This window comes from Falco rusticolus, chromosome 8, assembly GCF_015220075.1.
Source record: "Falco rusticolus isolate bFalRus1 chromosome 8, bFalRus1.pri, whole genome shotgun sequence".
Classification (NCBI taxonomy): domain Eukaryota; kingdom Metazoa; phylum Chordata; class Aves; order Falconiformes; family Falconidae; genus Falco; species Falco rusticolus.
In genome coordinates, this window is record NC_051194.1 from 22,217,207 (window position 1) to 22,242,300 (window position 25,094).

The 25,094-nt window shown below is 46.8% G+C and overlaps 2 protein-coding genes across 4 annotated transcripts in view; one reads left to right on the top strand and one right to left on the bottom strand.

The window, feature by feature from the left end:
* The window catches only part of CCDC148 (coiled-coil domain containing 148), a 78,165-nt gene extending 66,391 nt beyond the window's left edge, over positions 1 to 11,774 (top strand). For all 3 annotated transcript variants that reach the window (XM_037398369.1, XM_037398370.1, XM_037398371.1), the window contains 3 exons: positions 3,700 to 3,817; positions 6,416 to 6,556; positions 8,534 to 11,774. In XM_037398369.1, coding sequence (XP_037254266.1) covers positions 3,700 to 3,817; positions 6,416 to 6,556; positions 8,534 to 8,680 — 406 coding nt within the window. In that variant the 3' untranslated portion in view covers positions 8,681 to 11,774. The remainder of the gene's footprint in view (positions 1 to 3,699; positions 3,818 to 6,415; positions 6,557 to 8,533) is intronic.
* Positions 11,775 to 14,198: 2,424 nt separating this feature from the next.
* UPP2 (uridine phosphorylase 2) lies at positions 14,199 to 20,415 on the bottom strand. Its single transcript, XM_037397510.1, is given in 5 exon segments — positions 14,199 to 14,371; positions 14,841 to 14,947; positions 18,354 to 18,511; positions 19,581 to 19,698; positions 20,345 to 20,415. Coding segments are annotated over 5 exon segments (582 nt in total). The 5' UTR covers positions 20,371 to 20,415.
* Between the last annotated feature and the right edge of the window lie 4,679 nt (positions 20,416 to 25,094).

Here is a 25,094-nt window from a genome sequence, read left to right on the forward strand (position 1 = left end):
AAAAGTTTAGTAGATGACAGCCCCAGAGAGAGAAACGCTCCAGAAACACAGCAGGTGCTAAATAAATGGTGTGTGTTCTCTTTACTGGTGTTTAGTCTGACTTAGCCCCATTAAGCTGGGGTAGCTGGTGGGACCATGTCGGGGGTAAGAAATTAGTGGTGGCAAGATACATTTGCATGTGGCCCACTGAAAGTAGAGACATAAGCACAGATGTACATCTACTGCCCTCAGTCCTTTATATGTCCATAGGATCACACGTTCAGCTGTTCTGCATGTCTCAAGTTAGGTCTACATGCCTATGTCTTTAGGACACTGAATTACAAGATTTCTTTTAGTGCGGTATCAAGAATTACGAACTGCATTTGAGTCTTACTGTGCTTCAAGAATTAGCATCTGCAAGGGCAGGTGTTTGTCTGTTGCTAACAGTCCACTTCTCCCTTTTTTGATCCATGCAGTGCATTTCAGTCGGGTCCTCCATCGGGTCCCTTAGGTATGGAATGGATTGAATATACATGAAATATTGTAAAAGAACATATCCCACCTACCTACCCCAAGCAATAGATATGGCATTATTGCTGCAGGGTGAGAATTAAATTGGCGTGAAATTGCGCAGATATTTTCATTCATGAGAAATATTTGAAATTAGTCTATGAGAAATAGACTGGCACAGTCCTGTTCTGCGGAGAGACAGCGAGTGGGAGGCATCTGTAGGCGTTTTCACCCAGCACCTGTACTGCTGCCAGTCCTGGCCCTGAATTCAAAGGGCAGGGGTGGGAGAGTTGGAAGGAAAGGATTGCTCATTGCATGAATTTTGTCTGACTAACCATCAGAAACGGCGCGATGGCAGCTGCTTGCCGTGCAGCTCTGTTTATCACATGCCGGGGGGAAAGGTGCTTGTGTATCACATCTCTCCCTTCCCTTGTGCTCTCTGCAGCAGCTCCTCCCTGGGACTGCGTGCAGACGGCCTTTCCTCCCTCCCCTCTTGCCCTGCCACAAGTTTTTCCCCTTCCTGAAGCAAATCTCTCACCAACTGCCCTGAAACCTCCTGCTCTCTCATCAGTGCTGCACGCTGAGGGGACACAGAACAGAAAGGATCCAGAAAAACTGTGGGCAAATCGTGGGGTGTTGAAGCCGTTCATGCGGCTGGGCAGGCAGGGCTGTTGCTGGGGTCGATGCCCACAGCAAGGGCGGCTGCCCTTGCGTTCGGGGGGGCCCGCAGAGCCCCCCCCCCCTGCCCCGCCGTGCAGCGCAGCCTGGGGGGCAGAGGCTCTGGGTGGGAGCTAGCGGCTGCTTCGCAGATCTGATCAGCGTGTCAGGCACTTGCTATCGCAGGTGCCTCGTGCCTTGGCGGCATCGTGCATCACTGCGGCCTCACGGGTGGAAACACCAGCAAACCTCCCTAGCCACTGCGATCAGGCTTCCAGCTGTTTATGTCAGATTTATTCAACTGACAACAGTGAACAGGATAAGCTGTGATACAGGGCAAAAAAGCTGCCTACGTTATAACCCAATTTTTTAAAGCATTGCTAAAGCTTTCATAATAAACCTAGTAGTCCATTATTTCCTTTTGAATATTTATGAGGCAGCATCTGAAAGCAGAGTTTTAGTGAAATTATGCTTATCAAAAATTACATAAATGTGTACCCACAATACTTCAAAAAGGTAGCTTTACTGAAACTAATCAGCTAAGCTCATTTTTCAGTCGGTGACTTCTTAAAGTTGTTACTTACTGTGGTACTTAAAGTCAAAATTGAGTATTAAGACATTCTAATTTTGAACTTTTCTACAAAATTAAGTTTACTTTGAAGAAATAGTAGCTAAAATATTACTAAACGTAATAGAGTGAAAGAGAATCAACAACTAACTCTGCATGTGGACACTGTGAAATCACAGCTCAAGTAAACATTTTAATAAAAGTATTGGAAGGACATTCCGAATTAGGAACACCATGTACGATTGAATACATATTTACAAGGTTCTCTGCCTTCCCTGAGTGTTGATTTCTCTCTGCCATTGCCCTCAGACAATTAAAATTTATCTTTGTTAATACTGGCCTTGGTCTCTCCAGCATGAGGAAGATGATGATCTTCTTAAAGTAATGTAAACACAGAAACATGAACCTTCTTCTTAGGAGCAACAAATGCTTCATCAGGATGCAAAGTCCTTGCTCTTCCCTGGTCTGCCTAGCAGTTACTTTGGCCATCAATTGCAGTCGCTTATACATTATTGTGTACCTGTTCAAATGTGGAAATGCCATAAAATGTTTCTACTTGCATACATGAAAACTTCTGTAGTAGAGAGAAAGTGTTTCAAATTAGACCTGGATGTGTGCCCCTCAGTTTTTCTTCTTGGTAATTTACAGAAGCTTCCAGGGTACTGAATTTCATATTTGATAAACTGGAGTATTTTAGAGATGTATCATAGTAGTCAGCTCAAGCAGAATGAAAGGTTTCCAGTATAATACACTTTTGTCATGTTTTCAGAAAAATATAAGTATCTGCTTTTCATTATTTTTTCTTCATATGAAAGGAAGATGGGGCTTTTTCCCTGGAACAAAATTACTTTGGAAGATTACTACTGTAAGCATTCATCTGCCTAAACTACAATGGCTAATTTAAGAAACTGAGAGCCTCTCTGGGGCACCCTCAGGCAGCTTTGTACCACTGTCTTGGGAAAAATTTGTTTGTCCTGATAATTGTTATTGGATTATTGATGTAGTGGTCTTTTCTAGCTACCAACTGTATATTTAGTTCTGATTTTTGGAGTTTATAGCACAAGTTATAGAATCCTTTGAGCTTACTAAAACTTTGAGAGTAAGAAAATAAAAATACATGTTTTATTGCAGCTGAAGCAGCTCTTTCTTCTCCTTATCTCTAAAGGCAAGTTAAAATTTGAAGAGCAAAAGAAGGATAATTCTCTGAATGCAAAGCCTGGCAATGGGAACTCCTGTATAAGGACTATAAAAGTGACATACCAAAGAATACCCCACAGCTTTGTAAGAAGCAGTTTGGCAGTGGACTGAGAGTTACTAGGAAATACAGTTATGGTAGTGCTATCAGGGCTATAAAAGCCAATTGCGAAAAATTGACCAGCAAAAATAATGCCGTCGATAAAGTTTCAGGTTTCCTTGTGCTAACTTTCACTTTTTTCCTTTTGAAGAAGAATGTAATTCTCAAGGTTTTTTGCTTCTTCCAGTGACAAGATTGGGAGCGATATGTTTCTTTTAATGGAAAGGGTTATAGGAAGGAGTTCTTCTGCCATACACAGATGTCAGAGAACATTTCTTCTTGGCAAAGAATATGGTGGCGGGGGGAGGAGGTGTGGGGAGGGTAGCAGGACTATATAAAGCATGCTAGAGAGAATCTGCGTTCTAGAAAAGAAACCTGAAAGGTTAGCCAAGTTATTTAAAACAAAGAAACGGGAAAAGAACCCTAAAACCAAATAAATAAAAAAAAATCTCCCCAAAACCCGCTTCCCCCCAAAACCCCAAACCAAACTACTCCAACAAAAACAACACATTCAAATGAAAAGGCTTTTTTTTTTTTTTTTTGCATTTTTCAGGTGTTCGGCTGAACCACCATAGTATTATTACATAGATATAGAAAACATCAGACTAGTTTTCAAACTGAAATATCGTAACAGAAATCTAAAATTACAGTTGACCCCTTTTTTTCCATTTGTATGTATTCTGTTTTGCAGGGTAAAGTATAGACAAGCATTACTAGAAAGACAGTTGCTGGAGAAAAAGGAACTGGCACTTCAAGAAGCACGTGAAGAAGAGAAAAAAAAGAAACGCCTTGAAGCACTCCGACAACAGGTGGCTTTATCTCCTGCATACAGTATTTTCATATACAGTAATGATATAAACACATACTGCCGTATTATGAAAGATAAAAAGACCAATCGATCAAAAGCAAATAAACGAAGATGTTGAAATGCACTTTTGGTCTTACTTTAACAGTAATTCTGTCATGTTATAAATCCTGTGTGCTTTGTAACTCTGACAACAGGAACATTATGATGTTAAGTCGACTGTAGAAACTGGATATCTGAAAATAGATTTTTTTTCTGGGTTGGATGTGATTTCTCTTTTTCTTTTTTCTTTTTTTCCTTTAGGAATCATAAATCTGCCTTGAATATTAGGCAATATTTTTGAGTAATTTAAATTCTGAAAACTTACAGACCTTGGACAACTTTTCTTCAGAGAGAGGTTTAAGTGTCTGTGAAACTTTTGCACATTATTTTAAAAAGGACATCCCAGAAAATGCTTGCTAATGTTTGTCATAGTAAATATAGTGGTTTTGGTTTGGTTTTGTTTTCTTTCCTGCTGCTGACTTTCGGAGGAGGAATTTTAACTTCACTTACATTTTTTATCTAATCCTCCTTATTTTTTCCTCCAAAGATTAAAAAGGAGAAATCTAGAGCTCACATTCTTTACACTCCAGGAACTGCAGCCTAAATGTGCAGGCAAAGGAAAATGAGGGAGGGAGGAAAGGTGCTCTTCAAACGCTTTTGATTTTGGATAATTTAAACGGCACTAATGTAGCAGCTTTCTCCCTAGGACTACCCATGGTTAAAAATATGGTATTTGATGCAGCCTTGACCTCACCTTCAGCACATCCTTTGGCTTCAGGATTAACCATCCCAGAACCATGTGCATGCCAGTGAAATTCTTTCTCGGTCTCTCATGGACTGTTTGTGGCCTTATAAGTGCTTTCACTTCAGCATTTGGGTGTGCAAAGTCAAGAAGAAAGAAAAACATAACAGAGATTAAATACCCTGAGCCATCTACTGTGGGAGAGCTGAGCGTAGCAGGAATAAATAGACCTAAGGGATCATTGGTCTGTTACTTCAGTCATTTTTTTTAACTGTTGAACTCAGGCTCATTTCCATTCAATAATGCTTTATTTTTAATAATCTGATTCAATTAAATGTTTTGCAGTATTAACAGTGTTATTTTAGCTTGTCAATGCATTTTTAATAATAACCCTGTTATGTCTTTTCTAAGTTACTGGTTGAATTGCATTATCTTTCGCATCAGATTTTACAAGAGACTGGTTGAGTCGTGATCTGTTGATCCCTTCTAACCGACCCCATTCTCTTACTGAAGTAGAAAATGCTTCTAGAATGGCCTTTGACTAGGACAGTAGGCTTCCCACTTCGTTACATATTTCTAACCAGTATTTGTTCTCTGGGTTTCACACTAATGAAATACTGCTTCATAAATTATGCCGCTTGGTTGTATGTGGGGAAAAAAAAAAAAGATCTTTACTGAAGTCATCCAGTCTGTGTATTTTGACAGCCTGTAAATACAAAGGTGACATTTTATTAAAGAGATGGGGGGCGGGGGGGGGGAAATTATCATACACAATTAAAAAAAAAAATTTTTTTTGGTTTAGCCATTCAGATGGTGTCCCAACTGATTATTTTGCTTATGCATCTTTCTGTATTTTACAAAGTAGTATTAGCCTGTCTGTATCTGAATATTTTGACACAAAGAAAATAAGCAATGAAAAAAGGTTGACTCTTGCACAATATAGTGTCTGAGAGAATCTTTGATACTCATCTAGCTGCAGGAAATTAAACACTTAGAACAGATACACTTAAGAAAAAAATCCTGTGGCTTATCTCTCAACGTTGTTGTCCATGACTCTGTAAAGATTGTGAACTTCAGATCTGAACACCTCTGTTTCCATCAGAAGACAGTTTGGACTTGCAGGAGTTGTGGGTATTGCTAAATTATGAGTCTGCTGGTTCCATTTGGTTACTGGTTTTGAACATCCGAGCCCATGCCAATCTCTGCTAGAGAGCCGAGGGTGCTGTTGCTTCTCTCTTACACCATCCTTGCGGAGCCAGGGCTGCCTCCGCAGCCAGGACCACGCGCCGCTCCTACAGCGCAAACATCAGTGGTGCACGTTTGGGACGTGCTGCTTTCTGGGAGCCTAAATCTTACTGTAAGCTTATTGCCTACCAGGAGTATGATGAGGTAGCGACATAAACTCTCTCTTGATGGAAACGCTGTCCAGCTTTAAAGTTTGTTTTCAAGGACTGACAGCTGGCATTCATAATATGCGGGTTATTCTGTGTTAGGCTTGCCCACATAGCAGGCAGCTCACTCTGAAGCAGTTCTGGGCATGCACAGTGCTGTATTAAGTCCAGCCAATTAAACTGTCTCCATTGGGAAACAGGAAAAAAATCTCCCCGATTATTATTCTCTGTCAAAGTGGTTTTACTCTGGATTCAAGTTCTAAGCTTTACAACTTCTGTATATGGATACAAGGTGGTTTAAGACAACTTTTGAAATTTTTAAACCAGGAAAATGATTGTGTTCTCAAGGGATGTGTTATTGCTAATCACCTTTTCTCACCTTAGGTCTACATAGAGGTAATTGTTATTTTTGTATCATGTATTTTAGGTTGCCATTGCTGCAAAATCAGATCCGGCTAGAGTAGTGGCTGATACGGTGGCATCTAAAGCTCGGATGGGCATTGGGACCAAAGAAGAGTTTGGTCTTCAGAAGCCACTGTTTAAGTTGCATACGTACAGTGAACAGCAGGTAAGTGTCTGTAATCATACTGTATAGTTTACTGTGTGCACATATATCTTAATAGCAGTACATGATAGTAATGCTAATAATATATACTAAATAGCAATATTAACAGTAGAATATAGAATAGATAGAATATATAAAACCATAATGAGCAGTGGGTGGGGTAAAATCTCTCTGACCCAATGTAGATGCTGGAGCAACAAGCGTGGGCAACAAAGGTCCATCCAGTCAGGTCCAGTGCAGGGCTCCCGGGCTGTCGCTGAACAGCATCTCCCACCACTGCTACCAGAGAGAGGACACTGGGCTAAAGGTGTCATTTGGCACTTGTGTGTTTGCCAGGCATTTTGCCTGATCTGTTTGCTATTTTATTCATTTCAAAACTCACCCCTTTTACATTTTTATGCATTTATTTAAAAGAGTGCCTCCTTTTCACCTCCAGTTAGTGTCGTAGTATTTGAAGCGAACTGACTCAGCGTTTAAGTTCTCCTGACTGTATACAAAAGAGCTACGTCACAGGTAGCTTAAATATGAGGGGTTCTTTTTTTCTTGGAAGATTATGCACAGCACAAATCTCTTCATAAGCTGGAAGCTGGTGTCTTGACTGTCTTTAACACTATTGCTGGATTGAAGATCAGTTGGAATGTGATAAGCAAGGGGTAAAGGAGAAGAAATCAGTGAAGTGTAAATGAAGTAGGAAACTGAAGTAACTATACTCCTGTTTTCAGGTCACTTGGATTGGTGAGCACAGTGCTAGCTCAATTTCAAATGGAAGTAAGCAACACGGGGGAGGATTTTTTGATTCCCTTACTGTTCCCCATCTGCTTAGTCTATGCATTTGAAATTATACCCACTCTGGAATTTGAAAATTATGTTTACAGAAAGAGAACTGCTATCATATAATTCTATGGTGTAAAAACTTTCTTTTAGCACTGAATAAACTGAAATGTAACAATGTCTATTAACTACACTTGTCCAGCACTTCCCATTTTAAGACATTTTAAAGCTTCTCAGGTTTGGTAAAGGAGAGGTGTGGTACAAGAGATGTAGGTTTTGTTTGACTATTAACATCTACCGAGATCTGACTGATGTATGAGGTTCTGAAAAGCCTTACCTTAAAAATGCGCTGAACATGCATATTTGGGATTGATACCTGAATTCTCAGAATATTCTTCCTGCTTCAACTCCAGGCAGGTTTTGGTACTGCTCAGACTGCAGTACGTGATTCCTGCTAAGCATATGAGCATGCTCCATCCCAGAGCTGCAGTGGTCATGGATAATGTTCCCCATTGTTGGTCTTCCCAGCAGCTCTGGGCGCTGTGGCAGGTGATGCTAGAACTGAAGGCAATGGGAAACTCTCACGTGTACTTTCAGCGCTCCCTCACTGTTGCCTCCAGAAGAAGGATTTGAAAGAGGCTTGCAAATTTTGCCAGATAACCTTTTGACAAATTCAGAAGCAATTTCCTTGGGCATTGATTGTCATTACGTAAAATGGAAGTGGTGCTGCCATGTGGTCACAAGGCAATGCTGTGAGAAAAATCACAAACATGTTTGAAGCACTTAGATCGTATAGAAACAAACAGGAAGGGATTAAGTGTCTTGTGCTGAAAGCAGGGCTGTATTGATGCAGAACAGTAGAGAAGTCAGCAACTCTTCAGTGAGCAAGCTGAATTAAAAGTCACTCAGTTTCTCATCAACCCTTTGAGTTTTGCTGAGGAGTGACAACCAGGGCTCTTTGTTAAAATAGTTTGTGATCATTAATATTAAAAAGGATAATATCAGGATGTGTGCAGTGTAATAAGGCTTGTTCACTGTAGGGTTTCTCTGCTTTTGAAGGCTTTCTTCTATGACCATAATTTTCTGACTTTCTTTTAAAACTTTCAAAATATATAGATCCACAGATAACTTGTAACATAACATACACTATGTGTATGAGGAAAGTATTTTTTTGTTTCTATTTATCATTGCTGTGGTTTATTTTAACAGGTCATTTCTGACCCTCGACTTCGTGTTGAGCTAGCTCTTCGAGAAGCTGGACTTCATAAAACACTTTATGCAAAAGAGATTTTACCAAAAATTCCTCCACTGAAGCTTCCAAGAAGAGATATGGAATCTACAGTCTTTAAAACGTAGAGCATCTCTCTCATATCAAGAGCAGAGAAGCTTCAGGGGTATTGTCTGACCTATAATGTGAAAACTTCAAATAAAATCCCCATAGGCTGTGCCATAGAGCTACTTGGTTCTCAGTGTGTGCAGTCATTCAGAAAAGCAGTGTGCCTTGCTCGTGCAATGCTAACCATTTTACACCTGTCTTGGTGAAGATTTTATCGAGGCTGCTGTAGTGTAATTCCCTGCGTCTGTTTCTGCTGGGGGAAGGACACCTGCACATGAAAGACTCCTTACAGACATTACAGGCCAGTCTGATGTGTAGCATCTTAAGCAGGAACTCTGTTTTTAAATTGGCACCGTAAATCCAAAATAGCTTTGCAGAACAGTCGCATTAGATTATATTATATGTGAATACACCCTGCAACTTTCATTCCAGATTTCTTGAGAATTTGTTTCTTTTAATTATAAAATCTTCATGGCTGTGAATGTTTGTATAACTCCTTGTTTATTGTAAGAAGAAACTTAACCTTTGTCTATATTTAGAAACCAATTTGCTGCATCATATTTACTGCAAATCGGTCATACAATTTCATATTGCAGATTAGTCTTTCAGTATAAATTAGAAATTAGAAATAACATTTCAGATCTGGAATCTTTATTTTGGATCTGAAACTACTGAACATGATTCTGTTAAATGAAAGGGAAATTGTTGTCATTTCTTTTTTTAACTGATTATGTTTTCAAGCCTTACATAAGATGAGTGTAAAAGGTATGTGAACAAATTACAATTAGCAGTTTAACCAAAGATTTCTAAGGACAATGAATGTCAGAAAGATCTGAACATCCACAGTTTCGTATCTAAGTAATGATAGGAACTTCATTAATGTAGCATTGTGATGCCCTGTAGGTCTTATTGGATCACATACCTACACTGCCTTGTGAAACGCAGTAATTCCTCACTGTTGAGAGGAGAAGCTGAGGATCGGGGTGGAGGGAGAGCCCTGTCTGTGCTCCCCCAGCAAACACCTAGAGAGTGTTTTTACTGCTGGCCACTACATGCTACCTCCTTACCCAGCACAGCCGATGGGCCCTCTTCTCCTGACACCTCCACACCAAATGTTTTGCAGTCAGAGACAAGCAATGGTAACTTCTCACACCTCAAACCGAGAGTAACATAGGCAAAACCTTGCAGGGTAAGCCTGACCTCAGCAGGTCCCTGAGAACCTGGGGAGGGAGGTTTGCTCCCACCGGGGTGCTCACGGGTGCAAAGCCAGAAGCAGACGGAGGCTCTAGGAAGGGTGCCTGGAAGGTGGGGGAAGAGCTGGCACAACAGACCTGCTGAGAGCAAGAAAGTTTAAAACCAGGAGCAACACAACCTGAGTATTGAAGCTAAGTTCTTTTAACGGAGGAGAAATGCTACAGAGTGTGCCCGAAAGCTGTGGGAGCTGTACATCTTCTGGATTTAGCTTTTCCGTATTTGTGCTAAAATTACAATTCTGCATATATTTGTGCATTTTATTTTGGTATGTCATTTGGGGTAACATTATTTTTAAAACACACTTGGCCAGCTTCACAACTTGTTGGATGTTCCTGCAGGGGAGACCAGCATTGCTTTTCTTCTCCTTTGGAGACCAGATTGGCTGCTAGACTGCTTCCCAGAAATGGGAGATTCCAAACTTAAGGCAGTTGAGGGGCTTTTTTCTTGCATTTAAAAGCAGATCTACAAGATAGTTTCAGTGGTGCAAAATCATTTCAGATTATAGTTGTCATCTTTTATAAATACTGAGACATACATGAAAAAAGAGTTTAAATGAAGCAGCTGTTTGTTTTTGAAATAAAGTGCACTGAGTTTTAGGCAGTGTCTTGCAATTGTATCCACGTCTGTTGCTTCTCAGGGAATAGACTGAGTAGAAGTCTGCTTACACCTATGAGGCTGTGTCAGCTCACTGCAGCCATGAATTGGGGCTCGTTCTTGATACGGAGAGCCCAGAGTGAGGCTTTTTAGAGGGATTTACGTGTAACAGTGGAGAATGAAAAACAAGCAGGTCCCTGAAACTGGTTTCAGGTATTTTGCTCAGTTGCTCAGCACACCCAGAGGCTGCTCTTGCCAGGAGAGCTCCTGCAGACCCCGTTGGCCACCCTCCCTGGCCTGGCCACGCTCCTCTCGCGTGCTCCTCCTGCGGGAGTGGGGTGGGTTTGTCTTTGTCTTCCTCTTCCTCACTTAGCACTGTTCATGAGAGATGATCAAAACCCTTCAGGAAGTGAAGGTGTTTAAAATGACATTTGTTTTCGTGATAAATGCCATCCACCCTTTTTTTAAAAAAAATGAAATTTTGCAAGTTATTTTTGTGCAAAAATGTATGAAATTACTCGTACATGAAAACAGTAATTTAGAAAATGTTAATGGGAAATAGACTTCTCAACCAGGATCCCTTGCAGCCCTACTTTGTTGGTTGTGACTTGGTAAGGGTAACCGTTCCGAGCTCAGCTATCCTTTATGCCAGTGTATGAAGTGTATGCAGTTTGATGGGCAATCTGATTTTTTTAAAGCCTGGGAAAACCTTCTCTTTGAAAATTATTTGGTTTCAAGATATACTACTTCTCTGTCAATTCTGGTAGTCAGAAAAGTGGCTGAAATGTGAAATAGTGCCCAAAAGTCAAGTACCCAGCTGGCGCAAGATCAGTTGGTGCAGTATCCAGCTGCTGCAAAACATTTAAAGTTTGTGCCAGCTTATGTGCACATAACCTTATATGCACATTTACATGTGTATTTATAGAAAAAGAAAAACATAACTGATTTGAGTTCTGACCCCTCTGAGAATAGAGAGGGCTTTGCAGTAATGGTCAATATTTTGAAAAGCAGCGCACCAAGGACACGCCTTCTGAACGACTCAGCTGAAGCCCTTCAAGAGCATCAGACTTAGAACGGGCAGCAGAAAAAAACATTTAATGACATAATCATTAAGCTAAAACCAAAATGAGAAAAACAAGAGTCTCTTCACTGGACAATGTTCTAGAATATAGAGAGCTCACTGTCTCCTGCAAAGTTGATGACCAAGACTGTGTCGCTGTAAGCTATGCAGAGCAAGCCTCGCCTAGTATATTTTATATATATATAATTTATATTATATATATATGTTATATATATGATTATATTATTTTTTATTTTTATAATTATATTATATATAATAAATATAATAATTAAATTAGGCAAAATGTTAAAAGTATCGTGTTTCTTTTCCTGGAGTGGCTTTAAATTGTTTTCACAAAGGACTTCCGGTGCTTTGCAATTGCTATAGAAGTTTCTTGAGTGGACTTCGGACGTACAGAACTGAGTTGGAATGTGTCCTGGTTTCAGGCTGGGATGGAGTTCATTTTCTTCTCCGTAGCTGGCGCAGCGCCGTGTTCTGGGTGTAGTACGAGTGTAACGTTGATCACACAGCGGTGTTTTAGTTGTTGCTAAGTCGTGCTTACCCCAAGGCAAGGGCTTTTCAGTTTCCCATGTTCTGCCAGTGAGGAGGGGCAGTAGAAGCCGGGAGGGAGCAGAGCCAGGACAGCTGACCCCGGCTAGCCCAAGAGCTATTCCATACCATGGAGCATCATGCTCGGTACAGAGTCTGGGGGAGCTGGCCGGGACTGCTGGTCGCTGCTGGGGGGCTGGCTGGGCATCGCTCAGCAGGCGGGTGAGAAGCTGCATTGTGCATCACTTGGGGCGTTTCTTGGGCGTTGTTCCTCTCTCTTTGTTTTCTCCCTTTTCATTACAATTAGTAGTAGTAGTAGTAGTAGATTTCATTGTATTTCAATAAACTGTTTTTATCTCAACCCATGGGTTTTACCTTTTTCCGATTCTCCTCCCCATCCCAGTGGAGCAGGGGAGTGAGCAAGTGGCTGCATGGTGCTTAGCTGCTGGCTGGGGTCAAACCACGACAGAATGGTGGGTTAGATGGCATGGGGAGCGAATGGAGTGATTTTGTTTCCATTCTGGGAGGACACTGGCTCCTGTCCTGGGATTCCTCCCTGTCAGGTTAATATTTGAGCCTAAAATCTGCAATCTCAGAATGAAAACTAGGAACCAATCTCCTTTTCTTGTAAAAAACAGTTTGCTTTTTCATGGCAGCAAACTGAACATGTCCCAGATCAAAGTGCTGGTAAGTTGTTGGAGTGGCTGGGGACCATGACTGCAGGGTGCCCATGCCAGGGGAGCACCCCAGATGGCCCCACACCCTGGAAATGGACCTCTGCCGACGGGAGGAGGCAGCGCGATGACGTGCAGTGGGGTGACAAGAGGGATGCCGAGAGAAACCCACACTTTTGGGAGGCAAATCGAGCAGTGCCTGAGTGCGTGGAAGTACATCTGGGAATAGAGGGGCCCCAGGGTTGCTGATGAAGCAGATTTAGGGATGCTGACCAGAGAACGAGTACCTTGGGAATGGACCCTCAGCACTTCTGTAGGTATCTTTAGACTTAATATGTTTCGTGCTTTTAATACCATTAGTATCTTGAGAACTTCTCCCGTGTTTTTTGATACAATTTTGTTTACCAGAACTCAAATCCTGTAATTTTTGGTTCCAAAGGTGTCAAAATTCATTTGGAAGCAACCTTAGTTGTGAACCTTAAGAACTGGATGTGATTTTGGTGGGAAATTCTTCAGGTTGTGGGTTACCCTCCATGAAAAGCCCCTCCACCCAACCCAGGAGTGGTTTAGTTTTACAGCTTGTGGAGACACTTAAAAGATTATTTTCTAGATTATTGCTGTGTGCTGATTAGCAGATGAACATGAACGGTGCAGTCCCTGGCAGTTATGTGACATCAGGGCAAGGTTTTATCAGTAACACGTGCTCCCCTCACTCCCTCTCGAGGATCCCCGAGTGCCCCACACCCAAACCTGCTGCCAGTGCGACGGGGATGGAGCTGCTTCTGCTCGGCCGGGGACAGCCTGCGCAGGGTGGGCTTCCCGCGTGGCCACCTCTTGTGTTCAGACACCCTGGTGTACATCAATTTTTGACAGATCTTTAGATACTGTATGAATGAAAGTCTGAATGGCCTTCATAACAGCAATGAGTAACAGTCACAGTTACAGACACAGATTAATTTTGCATGTCGTTTACTTGGGTTTCGGCTTTATGCCAAATGCAAAGAGATCTCCATCCTAGAGGATCCCTGTGGACAGGAGAGACCCTAACGGGACAGTCCTTTACAACCACTGGAGACAGGAGTGAGGAGCATGCAGTTCAGTAACACAGCCCTAATTTCTGTGCAAATTTTGGCTGGAGCTTTCCTTGGGTGTGCAAGTGTCTTTGTGCAATTCAAGCCGTACTGGTGGTCTGCAGCTCCTGCACACCAGCGTTCGCTGGATCCAGCCGCCCTACGCAGCTGTGGAGGGCACTCACCTGTGGGAGTGCATCATGTCCTTTTCCATTTCCCAGAAAAAGCTGCGCTGCACCAGCGTGAGTAGGTCCTGCACACCCGCTCCCGGTGCGGGAGCACAAACCTGCACTGCACCAGCTGGGACCTGCTGCCCTGTTGCTCTGCTTCTCACCCATCAGTTTGTGGAGAAAAGCACTTTTCCTGCTGGAGGGTGCAGCCCCAGGTGCTTTTGGATGAAGGCTGCGATCAGGCGCTGGGGCCGCTGCTGGCGCTCCCACAGCACCTCGCGGGGCGCCTGGGTCTGGTCCCCTTCCAGGCGGCCCAGGAGGGCCATGCAGCCAACGGCAGCTGCAGGACAGCCGAAGCACTGTGTTACCTTGCGCCTGGTGACAGGTACCAGCTGCCTTAAAGCGCTGCCCTGTGGGGAAGGAGAGGGGCCCTGCTCCCGCTGCCCTGGGGACTCCCTGGGGGACGCGGCTGGAGCCCTGGAGCAGCTGCTGGCTGCAGTGCTGCTCCGCAGGGCCCTCTGCTCGCCCCCCTTCTTCCCCAGAAACATGGGGGGAGGCAGCTATGCCAGTATGGCCAGGACTTGCTTAAGGACAGGAGAGGGATTGGGGGGGTGGGGGGATTAAGTCTTTTTTTGGTCCACGTGTGCTCAGGCCTTCTAAGACAACTGGTATTTAGCCGCAGTATTTGTTTTAGTGTAGTTTTCTAGTTAAAATCATTGGAACACATTTTTAGCCTTCAGGTTGTCTGAATCTTGGACCAAAGCGAGCCCTCAGGTGGGGTTAAGCCGGGGAGCACAGGAAGGACCCACCTTCCTGGCCCCACAGCCCGCACAGGGCAGCGAATGCCGTGGACTCCATTTCAATGTTCCTCACACCAGCATCATAAGCTCTTTTTAAGTACTCCAACTTTTTTTCACTGGAAAGAGTCTAATCTCCCCTGACCTTGAAAGGAAGCAGAGAGATGTCACTGCCGGCCCTGCGTGGGTTTATGGTTACGGGGAACGGGCTGTAGCTTCAGAAGGCAAACCCAGCAATGCCTACGTTTTTGTCTGAGGCTGGTAAAGTTTTCCTTTGAATAGTTACTTAACTCATATTAACTGCAGTGTTTAAAGTCAGTACGCTGTGTCTCTGTATAGAAGAGAAACTATGCAGGCTATACATTGGTGAAAGAATGAGTAAGCCCCAACTCTTAAGTACAGGGGTACGTTACACTATGTGGGGTAAGACTGCGGCTCCTCCGAGGTCCGTGGCAAACGTCAGCTGTGAAGGCCTGCCGGGTTAAATCCAAGAAATGCCAAATTACTGTTAGAAGAGTCATAGCAAGTTGCAGAACGGGAAAACTGGGGAGCAGAAAACCCCCTTAATTTAGGTTTAATTTTTCTTAAGGAGCTGCCATGGACGTCAGGCAGCTGAGCCACTTGCAAGTGGCGTTCCCTGCTCCAGTGGCATGGGTGCTGGCCAGGGAGCTGGGTCCCAGGGCATCACCGCAGGCAGGACCTGGAGCCATGCTTGGTGCATCCAGGCATGGGCACCCATCCCGACCCTCTCCTCTAACTTCACTGGTGGCTTTAGCTGTCCTGCTGCCACACCTGGGTCCACTGAGCGGGCACGTGCCTGGTGCGGCTACTCCTCTCGCACAGTCTGTAGTCCTTGATGCAAGTAAAATGTATACCTGCAGCTGCACTAACCTGGGCAGAGTGCTTCATTTTATTGCTATTCCTACTGTTAATCCTCTCAAATGGCTTTTTGTTTAAATAAAACATGGCCTTGAGCAATACACAGATGGTCGCATTTGCAAACAGATCCAAAGGTTTATAAATAGTCCTCAGATTATTAGTTCTTCATTTATTACATTTCTTCTACTCTGCAATCAGCATTCAATTTTGAAAAGGAAACTGTTCCAGAGTAACTGAAGTTTGTTTACGTAAATGTCACATGCTTCCTGACATTTTTCTAGTGTTTGGTAGTTCTGAAATTGCAATCTTGTTGTAGGAAACAACTCAGCATAACCCATCTGCTAGGCTCTGTGGATGCAGGGCCAATTTCTTTGCCAGTGTGCAAGGTACTGGCCTCCTGCTTTCGGAGGGTCTGTGACTGCGCAAGGCTCCCATGCTCTTTCTTCACCCTTGATCCACCTTTGGCTACAGCAGCACTGGCCTTGCAGGTGACAAGAATTTAACTGCCACGTGCACAAGAGACCAATTAGCAAAAAAATGTCATTCCCCGTGGTGCTGCAGCAGGTGACAGGTACGTGACTGCAGTGAGCTCAGGGTTATGCCATGGCCTCCTTCAGCTGGTGAGGCCAACAGCAAAGTTCTGAGGCAGGGAGAGACATCTCAGGGTCTTTGTAGCCTGCCCAGGTACAGCGTCTAACCCCATGACACTTTTAAGGTTCTTCTTATCAATTGAGCTGGTGCCCATCCCATCAGGCACACAGATGGTGTCTCTCCTTCAAGAAAGGTCTCCATAAATGCATCCCGATGGCTGAATGCTCCAAGACCTTCCCTTTGTGCTGCCCACGCTTGTGCCATGTGCCGCCTTCCATTCTTTGTTGTGTCCTGTTCATACTCATGCAGTGGTGAATGTCAGTGAGGACAACCTGAACCTCCACTTCTCCAGGCACCTCCCAGCCCGTCCTCGCCCCCCACCAGGGCACCTCCGCCTGCATCGTTGGGTGCGAAGGGCAACGGGTGGGTGCGTGCCCTTCAGCGAGGGCTGGGGTTTGGGGGTCAGGCATTTGTCATGGGAAGCCTCACACCTTATGGGGCAACTGTCCTGCTTCCCGGTTCACTTCACCCACCCTGGTGCCCCTCCATGCCCAGCTGCCTGCAGACACTGGGCTTGGCTGGCACCCCCTGCTCCCCACCTGCTGCCAGGGCTCGTGGTGCCCGGCTGCCCCGGCCCCGCTGCTGCTCCCCCGGGCTGGTGGGTGTTCTGCAAATCTCAAGCTGCTGAGGCTGCCTCTGCTTTCTGCCCAGTGCTCCTTCACGTCATCGTCTTCGGTTTCTGCTCCATCACCCAAACTGACATCCTTTTCTCGGCTTTACCTTGACAAACAGAAGGCATTCAGTGGTGTGGGGTTTGATTTTTGCCATGAAACATGCCTCAGTTTTTTGGGTTTGCTATTTTTTTTTTTTTTTTTTTCAAAAACCTGAAGGAAGCATATGTAAAGAAGCACAACTAGTTTAACATATGCAGTCGGGTTTTGCTTTGTGTCTTTTCATTTGGCTGTGAGACTGATGGTCTATTAGGCTTGTATCATGTTTTAAATATGAAAACTTTTTGCAGGTTGTTATTCTGGAACATCAGCCTGACTTATTTGCCAATGCCTAAAAAATTTATTCTCATTGTAAATATTCAAAGCAGGAAACCGTGTTCCTGCCGCTGGTATGTTTGAGTTCGTTTGTGTCTCTAAGCAACTTGCAAAAATGTGATGTTGGCAGCTGCTCTGCACAAAGCATGTTGGGGGAGGCTGGCTGCGTGCTCTGCCCTGAGTCCCCTCGCAGGGATGAGCCTGAGGGTTGGTGGCTTCTGCATTGGTGCAAAAACGGTGTGTGGCCAAGAGCTCAGCATAGGCTTTTCTTCTAGCTGTGTCACAACTGCTGCCAGACTGGGGAGTGGCAAAGCCTGTGCAGGTTTTTTCCCCTTGGGTCCCACCAGTTTGACTCCCTCAGGCTTTCCCGTCACTCAGGTTTGGTTTGGTTTGGTCAGAGGGACCAGCACGAGCTCTGCCGTGTGAGTGATGCTGCCTCCTGAGAATCTGATTTAAGACTGATTTTATGCCTGAAGAAATGATGGCAGCACTGAGCCTTGGGGTATGAGCACTCACCAGTGCAGCCTGTATTTGCCTTTTCCTTTGTGCAGTGCCAAAATTTATGCTTTTAAAGAATAATTAATAATAAAGCAAGGTTTTCACTTTAGAGCTTGTGTCAATGTGGGAAATGGTCTTTGCCTCTCAAATTGCCAAACTGCTGAACTGAGCGAAGTATGCACATGTTCATTTTTAATACAATGCTTTTTAATCTGGACATGTAGGGTGCCGAGAAATACCATTCAAACAGAAGAAGCTTTACCATGGCTGAAAGGTTGCACTGATGGTAATGGCTGAAAACTGAAAAGAGGAAAAAAATCTGTCGGTGGGTGTTGCAGGAGGCAGAGGTCGTGCTGGCCACCCACCTCACCGTGTGGGGAGCCAGGGCCCCCATGCCAGCCCGCTGCAGGACCGCGCTGGCAGCAGCAGAGCCTGCGGCAGGGCCTGCTGGCAGTGCCCGAGGTGGAAAGCGCGTGTGGTGCAGTGCGGCGCGGCACGGCACGGTACTTACGCTGATGAGAGCACTGGCCTAGCCCAGTACATGGTGTACGGGTCCATCCCCATGTAGATGTCTGCCAGGTCCTCCCCATCACCCGTCAGTCCCAGCTCCTAGTGCATGAACTGGGCAAATGCCCTCATCCTCTTCGGGCTTCCACCAACACAGACAAACTGGAGGTAAAATATGGACGTGTTGGTGCTTTTTAGCTGAAATAGGTACCGAGATTCAGTCTTAAACTGGCAGCGGTGGGCTGCACCAGACACATCTCCCCAGAGGGTGCAGCAGGATGCTGCTTCCTCTCAGGAAGTCGAGGCGCACCAGAACAGCCAAGGGTCTCAAACCCAGGAGTTAATGCTAAAACCAAGTTGTTACGCCTTTAGGGTTGTGACTATGTTACATCCAGACAACTGTACAGCTGCACATACTTGGATATCAGTCCCCAGCCAAGAAAATGTAAAATAATTCAGCAAATTTAAACTGTTAGTATTCCTACTGACAGCAAAGCAAAACCAGATGTTAGAGTAGCTTGTCATTTAATTTATTCTATCAACAATGCCAACTGCAATTAGTGAGCACTGCTGATGACACAGAGGCCATAAAGTCAGGGAGGAAAAAGGACAAGTTTTACATATTAAAGGAAAAAATGACATCCTGCCTGAACATAGAGAGGGGGATCAGCATGTGGCTGCAAGGGCAGCGCTGCTGATCCGGCTGCCAACAGCGCAGGGTGCGGGAGCCCACGCGTGGCCGGACTGTGCCAGGCTGCTCGAGCTTTGCGGGACCGCGTCTTTTCCCCTTGTGTCGCTGGGGTAACGCTCTGATTTAAACTGGAAGAAGATGTGGCTGTGGCAGGCTGCTTTTGACAGCAGGTCCTAGCCGAAAATACAACATCCTCATTCCCTTGCCACCAGTAGATGATGATCAGATGCTTTGGAGAAATGCACACTTCATCTGTCCTCCATCATGGGGGCCAATACAAAATGAGGTTTAAGGGAACTACAGGTTTTTAAAAAGATAATTTTCTGTTGGGATTTCTGCCCAACACAAGCAGGAATGGATGACTTCCCTGCCCAGACTGCTGCAGGTCGCCGAGTCCCTTTGCCGAGCAGCTGTACCCTGTCCATGGCAGCAGCATCTGTGGCAGTGGGGCCCTGGCATGGATGGTAGAGCTGTGGGGCGAGGGGCTGGAGACACCCGCAGGGCCGGGAGCTGCTGCCTTGCTTTTTCACCATTATTTACCTTTATGTCCCCGAACACTGCCAGCAGGTTGCGCGTCTTCGTTCCCAAGTCCAGGTGATACAGGATGTCCTCCTCCATCGAGACCAAGTGTGGGTTTTTAACATGGACGAGCCCACTGCTGCAGGGGAACAGGGCGAAGACAGCTCAGGGGCACCAGGCAGTGCCTGCAGGGACAGGGATAGGGCATGGGGGGGCCTGGGAGCCCTGCAAAGGGGCACATGTGGCCCCAGTGTCAGGGAAGGGATGGAACGGGGACAGGGACGGGGACAGGGACAGGGACAGAGACAAGGACAGGAACAGGGATGAGCCAGCTATGCATGGTATCCAGGATGGCTGCATTTCTGCTCTTGGTAACCTCTTTGACATCTCTTTTGTTATGCCTGCATATTTAGCAAAAAAAGTTTCTCAGTATTTATCATCGATTTTGTCAATGGCAACCTTAGCTCTTTCATATAATTCCGCCAGAAATATCTAGTGGGTAATGTACTGTGCTATTTCGTATGTGACAGCTTCTTAAGCTCTTTGCAAATCAGGATTTTATATTTATATTGTCCCAAATAACTGCCTAGCAGTACAAGTGCAAATTAAATTGAGATTCTGCAGGCAGTGGGAGGCCAGTTTGCCTTCCCTTTCCACCTGCTTTAATAGAGGGAAAGAAACTAAGTAACAATACAGGGCAATGTTATAAATAAGGATTAAACAAAACCTAGAGAACATTTTTCTTGTCTTATTAAAACAAATTCAAACCTCCCCCTGTTACTCACCCGGAGTAACCTATTGTTTTGGTCATAGCGGCTCTACCAGAGTCAGCTGAAAGTGATACCCTGCAGAAAATGTAAGGAAAACACCCCGCTATTTTTTCAGCTGTCAGGTTTTGGAGCTTGAGGAGGTTGTAAGGGGCTCTGCACGGGGTTAAATACCCTCCCTTGCTTTGCAGGCTCCCAAGATCAACAGTGGCCTGTCCCCTCCGCCCGCTTGCCTTTCCCCCATCAGGTGCGAAGGTTTGTTTGCCCCGTGGTCCGTCCCAGACTGGCTGTTTTAGCAGGTGTCACCGTACGCCCCTGCTCGCCTCCCGCCGCCCTGCTGGGGCAGCCGGGGCTGGGGCCGGTGGGGCGGGCGGTGGGCACAGGGCAGGCGCACATGGGTGCCAGGTAGGTGCCTGTCTGTCTCCGGCGAGGGCTTCGTGACAAGGGTTTGTCTGAGTACACTGCCACCACTCTCCTTCCTCGGGGATCAAAACGGCGCTCCCACCCTGGGCACCAGCTCTGGGACGTGCCTTTCTCTGGCCGCATCTGGTGCAAATCTGGAACCACCCTGCCTTTTTCTGGGTGCACAAAGAGTTAATGCTGTGGGCACCCTTGGTGGGCTGTGCGAGGGCTCTGCTGCCTCATTCCAGGGGCTCCCTGGCCCTAGTTTGGTCAGTCGGTCGGTCTGCATGGCATCATCCTGCTGGGATGCTCGGAGGGGACACGGTCTGACATGGCTTGGGTTGGGGTGACACTGGTTCCAGGGTCAGGGCTCAGCATGCTTGGCTCCCCAGCCCTGACCACCCTCTCTGAGCACGGGGTCACCAGGGACCGGGGTGTCTGTTATGTTTTGAACTGCCACGGTCCTGCCGGGTGACCCGGAAAACTCTGAGAAGGCAAACGCTCACAAGGCAAGCATCAAAAGATGGATGTGCCCACTCCCACTGATCCCCACCTTCACCCTCAGGACTCCGAGCACAAAAAAGTTCTCTTGCTGACTGAGCTCCCCCAGAGGCAGCACTGCTGGTGACCACAGCGGTGCCCAGGTATGGCACTCGGCAGAGGTGGGCTATCGCCATTCAGAAACAGACCCTGCGGCAGCTGCTTCTGGCATGGAAAGGCCGATTCTATTCTCAGCAACATCCAGACAACGATGTTTGTTCTCGCTGTCCACACCCGACTCCATCTCAGCCCAGGAGCACTTACGGGCAGCTCCCGGTCAGGGGGGTCAGTTTGCCCAGGTCCCAGGGGGCCTGGCTGGCTCTGGGGCTGTGGGAGGGGTGCGTGCTGGCTGCCTGGGCCCCTCTCCAGCACAGTCTGTCCTTCAGCTCCCCTGGCTCAGGAGCTGCCTTTGGTGCTGCTGTGCCTTGGCGTGGGGCCACTTCTCAGACCCCTCCAAAAGACCCAAGGGACTTTGCATGGCAGCCTGTGGCACAGAGGTGCCCGATGTCAGCCCCGGGTGTCACAGCAGTCAATGACTGTCCTCACGTGCGATGGACCTGGACCCAGGTCCTGACGATGGCTGTGCTCTGCAGGGCACACACCACTGCCCGCTGTCCCCAGGGCCACCGAGCACGTGTGGTGCCAGATAACATCTGGGCAGCAGTGCCAGGGCAACCAGCACAGCCCCTGCCCATGGCTCAGAGCAAAGGGCAGCATGTGGAGGCAGCACAGCACGGGCCCGGCCAGGTCCCCTGCTCATGGTTGAGCTGCAGGATGCCGGGGAAGCTGTGGGCGCTCAGTCTCCATCTCAGCACTTCCCAGGTTCTGCTGGGCAGCAGCAAGCTGCTGTCTGGAACAGATGTGCACAAGCATCCTGTGCTTCAGGAGCGGGAGGAGACTGGCGATACCAGTCCTGCTGCCTGTCCTGACAAGGCGTGAGACATTGCCTTAGAAGATATTTTAGGCAGTGGCTGGAGGGGCAGAATCTGGCGTTTCCTATTGGCCCCTGGGAATGTAGATGAAAGCTCTGGTTGATTAGGTAAGTGCTGGGTAATTAATTACCATGGTGAACTGAACCAATAAACACATCTGATTTCAGTGTGGATTTTGTCAGCTGATGTTCTTGTTCTGCTGCCGACTTGGATGGCTTCTCTGCGATTTGTGCGATCACCATCCCAGGTCCCCCGGCTGTTACAACAAATGCTTGTCCTAGCAGTGAACTGCTGAGAAGCACAGAGAGCCTCCAGAAGCAGCCAGCATGCTCATTACAGCTTCTGGGCAACCTTAATTGCCTACAGAGGTTTTCATTATTTTCTTTTTTTAGCTTTGACAACTTCCCTAATGGGAGCTGTGCGGACACGGCATGCCCTGGCCAGCCATGGGCTTTGCAAACTGAACCGTTCAGATCAGGGAGGGGGGGAGGGGCGCTGGGTGTCCTCCGGGTGCCATTGGGCTTCTGCACCCCAGACCTGGGCCTGACCACCCATCTGCACCTGGCCAGGGATGGCTGAGTGTCCTGGGTTGCATCCTGCAGTTCAGCTGCTTGCCAGCCGTGCCTGCAGTACTGGGTCCTGCGCTGAGCATCAGGCTGGTGACCTGGGCAACGGGCAGAGTTAGCCCCAAATCAGCATTAAATCCTGACATCAGATGGGTGCTCAGCTATGACAGGCAGGTCTTCTGCGTCCCGGGTTGCAAGGTGTCCCGTGAAGCCGGGGGATGAGGCTGCCAGGCTCACCACCCTGCTCCTGCCCACCTCCCCACCTGCTGCCACAGTGTCCCCCCATCTTTTGTACCAGTACTTAACAGCAGCTTCGGCTTCTTTCAAAGTGATTTGCAAGGCCCCCTCCTTCCAGATGCCTTTATCTGTCGTGCATGGTGGTTTTCTTCTTTGCCATTTAGCTGGTTAATAAGTACTAAAAATAAATGAAAGAAAATCAGAGCACGATTGCCATCCATTCAAAGCTGCAGCCCTAGTTAAAAACATATTGTGTGTGGCCTGCTCACTGCACAGCATCCAGGTAGTAACGAGGTCCTGTTTCATTAATGGGACAGGGAAGGTAATTGCTGCAATCCAGGCAGCCTTTTGCTGGGCAAATACATGTCCAAACCCTTAACATTGCAAAACACTGTATAAAAGCAAATAAGCATCACAAACCAGCGGTACAGAAAAGTGTAGATTGGCTATCTTGCCTAAGAGAGGGTCAGGCTAGATTGGAGGAGGGATGGCAGCAGAACCCTTATGGATATTTCAGACTTGCTGGAGTCATACCAAAGTCAGGCTGGAATGATTTCTCTGCTCTGATGAAGTTCTCCCCTCCCTGGATTCTGTTAACATATGCCTGCCAAAAATGACTTATTACTGATGCTCCACAACACTCCTGAAGAATACAGATCTGGAGTCTCTTTTTCCTTTTAGAATGCACCAGATTGCACCATGAGGTACACAGAAAAAAAGTTTCCTTGCGGCCGCACACACACATATTCCTCCTGCAGCCTTCAACCATCTAAGTCACTCAGTGCAACTGCAGTATTTTTTAGCACAAAACGCAATGTTTCAGGCACAGTGCAATTAACGCAGTGATTGTCGTGCAGGTCTTCACAGTTTTGTCTGATTAGCATTACTTGGTTCAGAGAATACAATAGGAAGGTTTGCTGCTCACAAACAGCAGCTGTAAAACACTTTGGGGGAGGTGAGATCACACTTCAGGCTTCCCACGGGTTTGTGCGCTTCTTTGGTGGAGGAAAATGTGCTTCCCCTGCCCGTGCCTGCCTTTAGCATCCCTCGCTCCCCTGTGGAAGCACCTTCGCCGTCGGGGCTGCGGTCCCATGGGAGATGCAGAGCTGGGAGGGAGCACCGGCTTCTGCCCCTGCCTGTGTGCCCTGAGCTGTGCTCGCCACAGGCCCCCGCCTGCACGAGTGCCGATGGGCTGAAGCCAGGGCAGACACCCAGCCGTCAATAAGAGGCTGATTTGGCACACAGGGCCCGTATTACTTGTTGTTGATGCACGAAGGAGAAGGAACAGCTTGCGTGTCGAGCCCATATGAGTCCGTGGGATGAGTAGGCACAAAAATCACCTGCTGGCAAAGGAAGCGCAGCTGATCGGGAAAGAATGGCACAAGTCCTCGCCTTGCCCCTTCATCTTCCTGTGGCTCCAATGCTGATTTGCAATCCGCAGCCCCGAGGGGGTTCAGAGGGGGAGGGACCTTGGCCTTGCTCCAGCACGGTGGTGGTTTGGCCCCTTGACGTGCTGCCTTTGCAGCAGGCTGAGCCCGTCCACGGGTGCTCTGCGACCCGTGGGGCACGGCTGGGCAGGGGCTTCGTGGGGGAGCCGCTATTTAGTGGTGCGGGAGGGAAAGGCAGGATTTGGCAGAATGGTAGGTGGACAGATGGATGGACAGACAGACGGATGGATGGAAGGATGGATGGACGGACGGATGGATAGATGGACAGACAGGCAGCTGTTGTCATGTGAGTGACCCTGCAGCAAGGTGGGACTGTGTGTGGCCCCAAGGCAGTGCGCTCCCACGGGCAGAGGTTGCTGGCTGTTAAATGCAGCACTTGCATGTCTCCCCCTTCGCTTTTCGTGGCAGGGTATTAGTGGGCATGCCTGCCAAAGTCTGCACCTGTGCAACTGTAAACTGTCTCACGATGAAACTATTTCCTGGAGTACATGAACAACTTCTTAAGTCAAATATTTACTTATGAACTAAAAATAATGTTCCGGCACACCCAGCTGCCATTGGTGACATCCTTGCCTGGTGGTCAGTGAAACCCCATCCCTGACCCACTGCAGCCCTCTGCTCCTGGTGTGCTTGGCACTGGGCA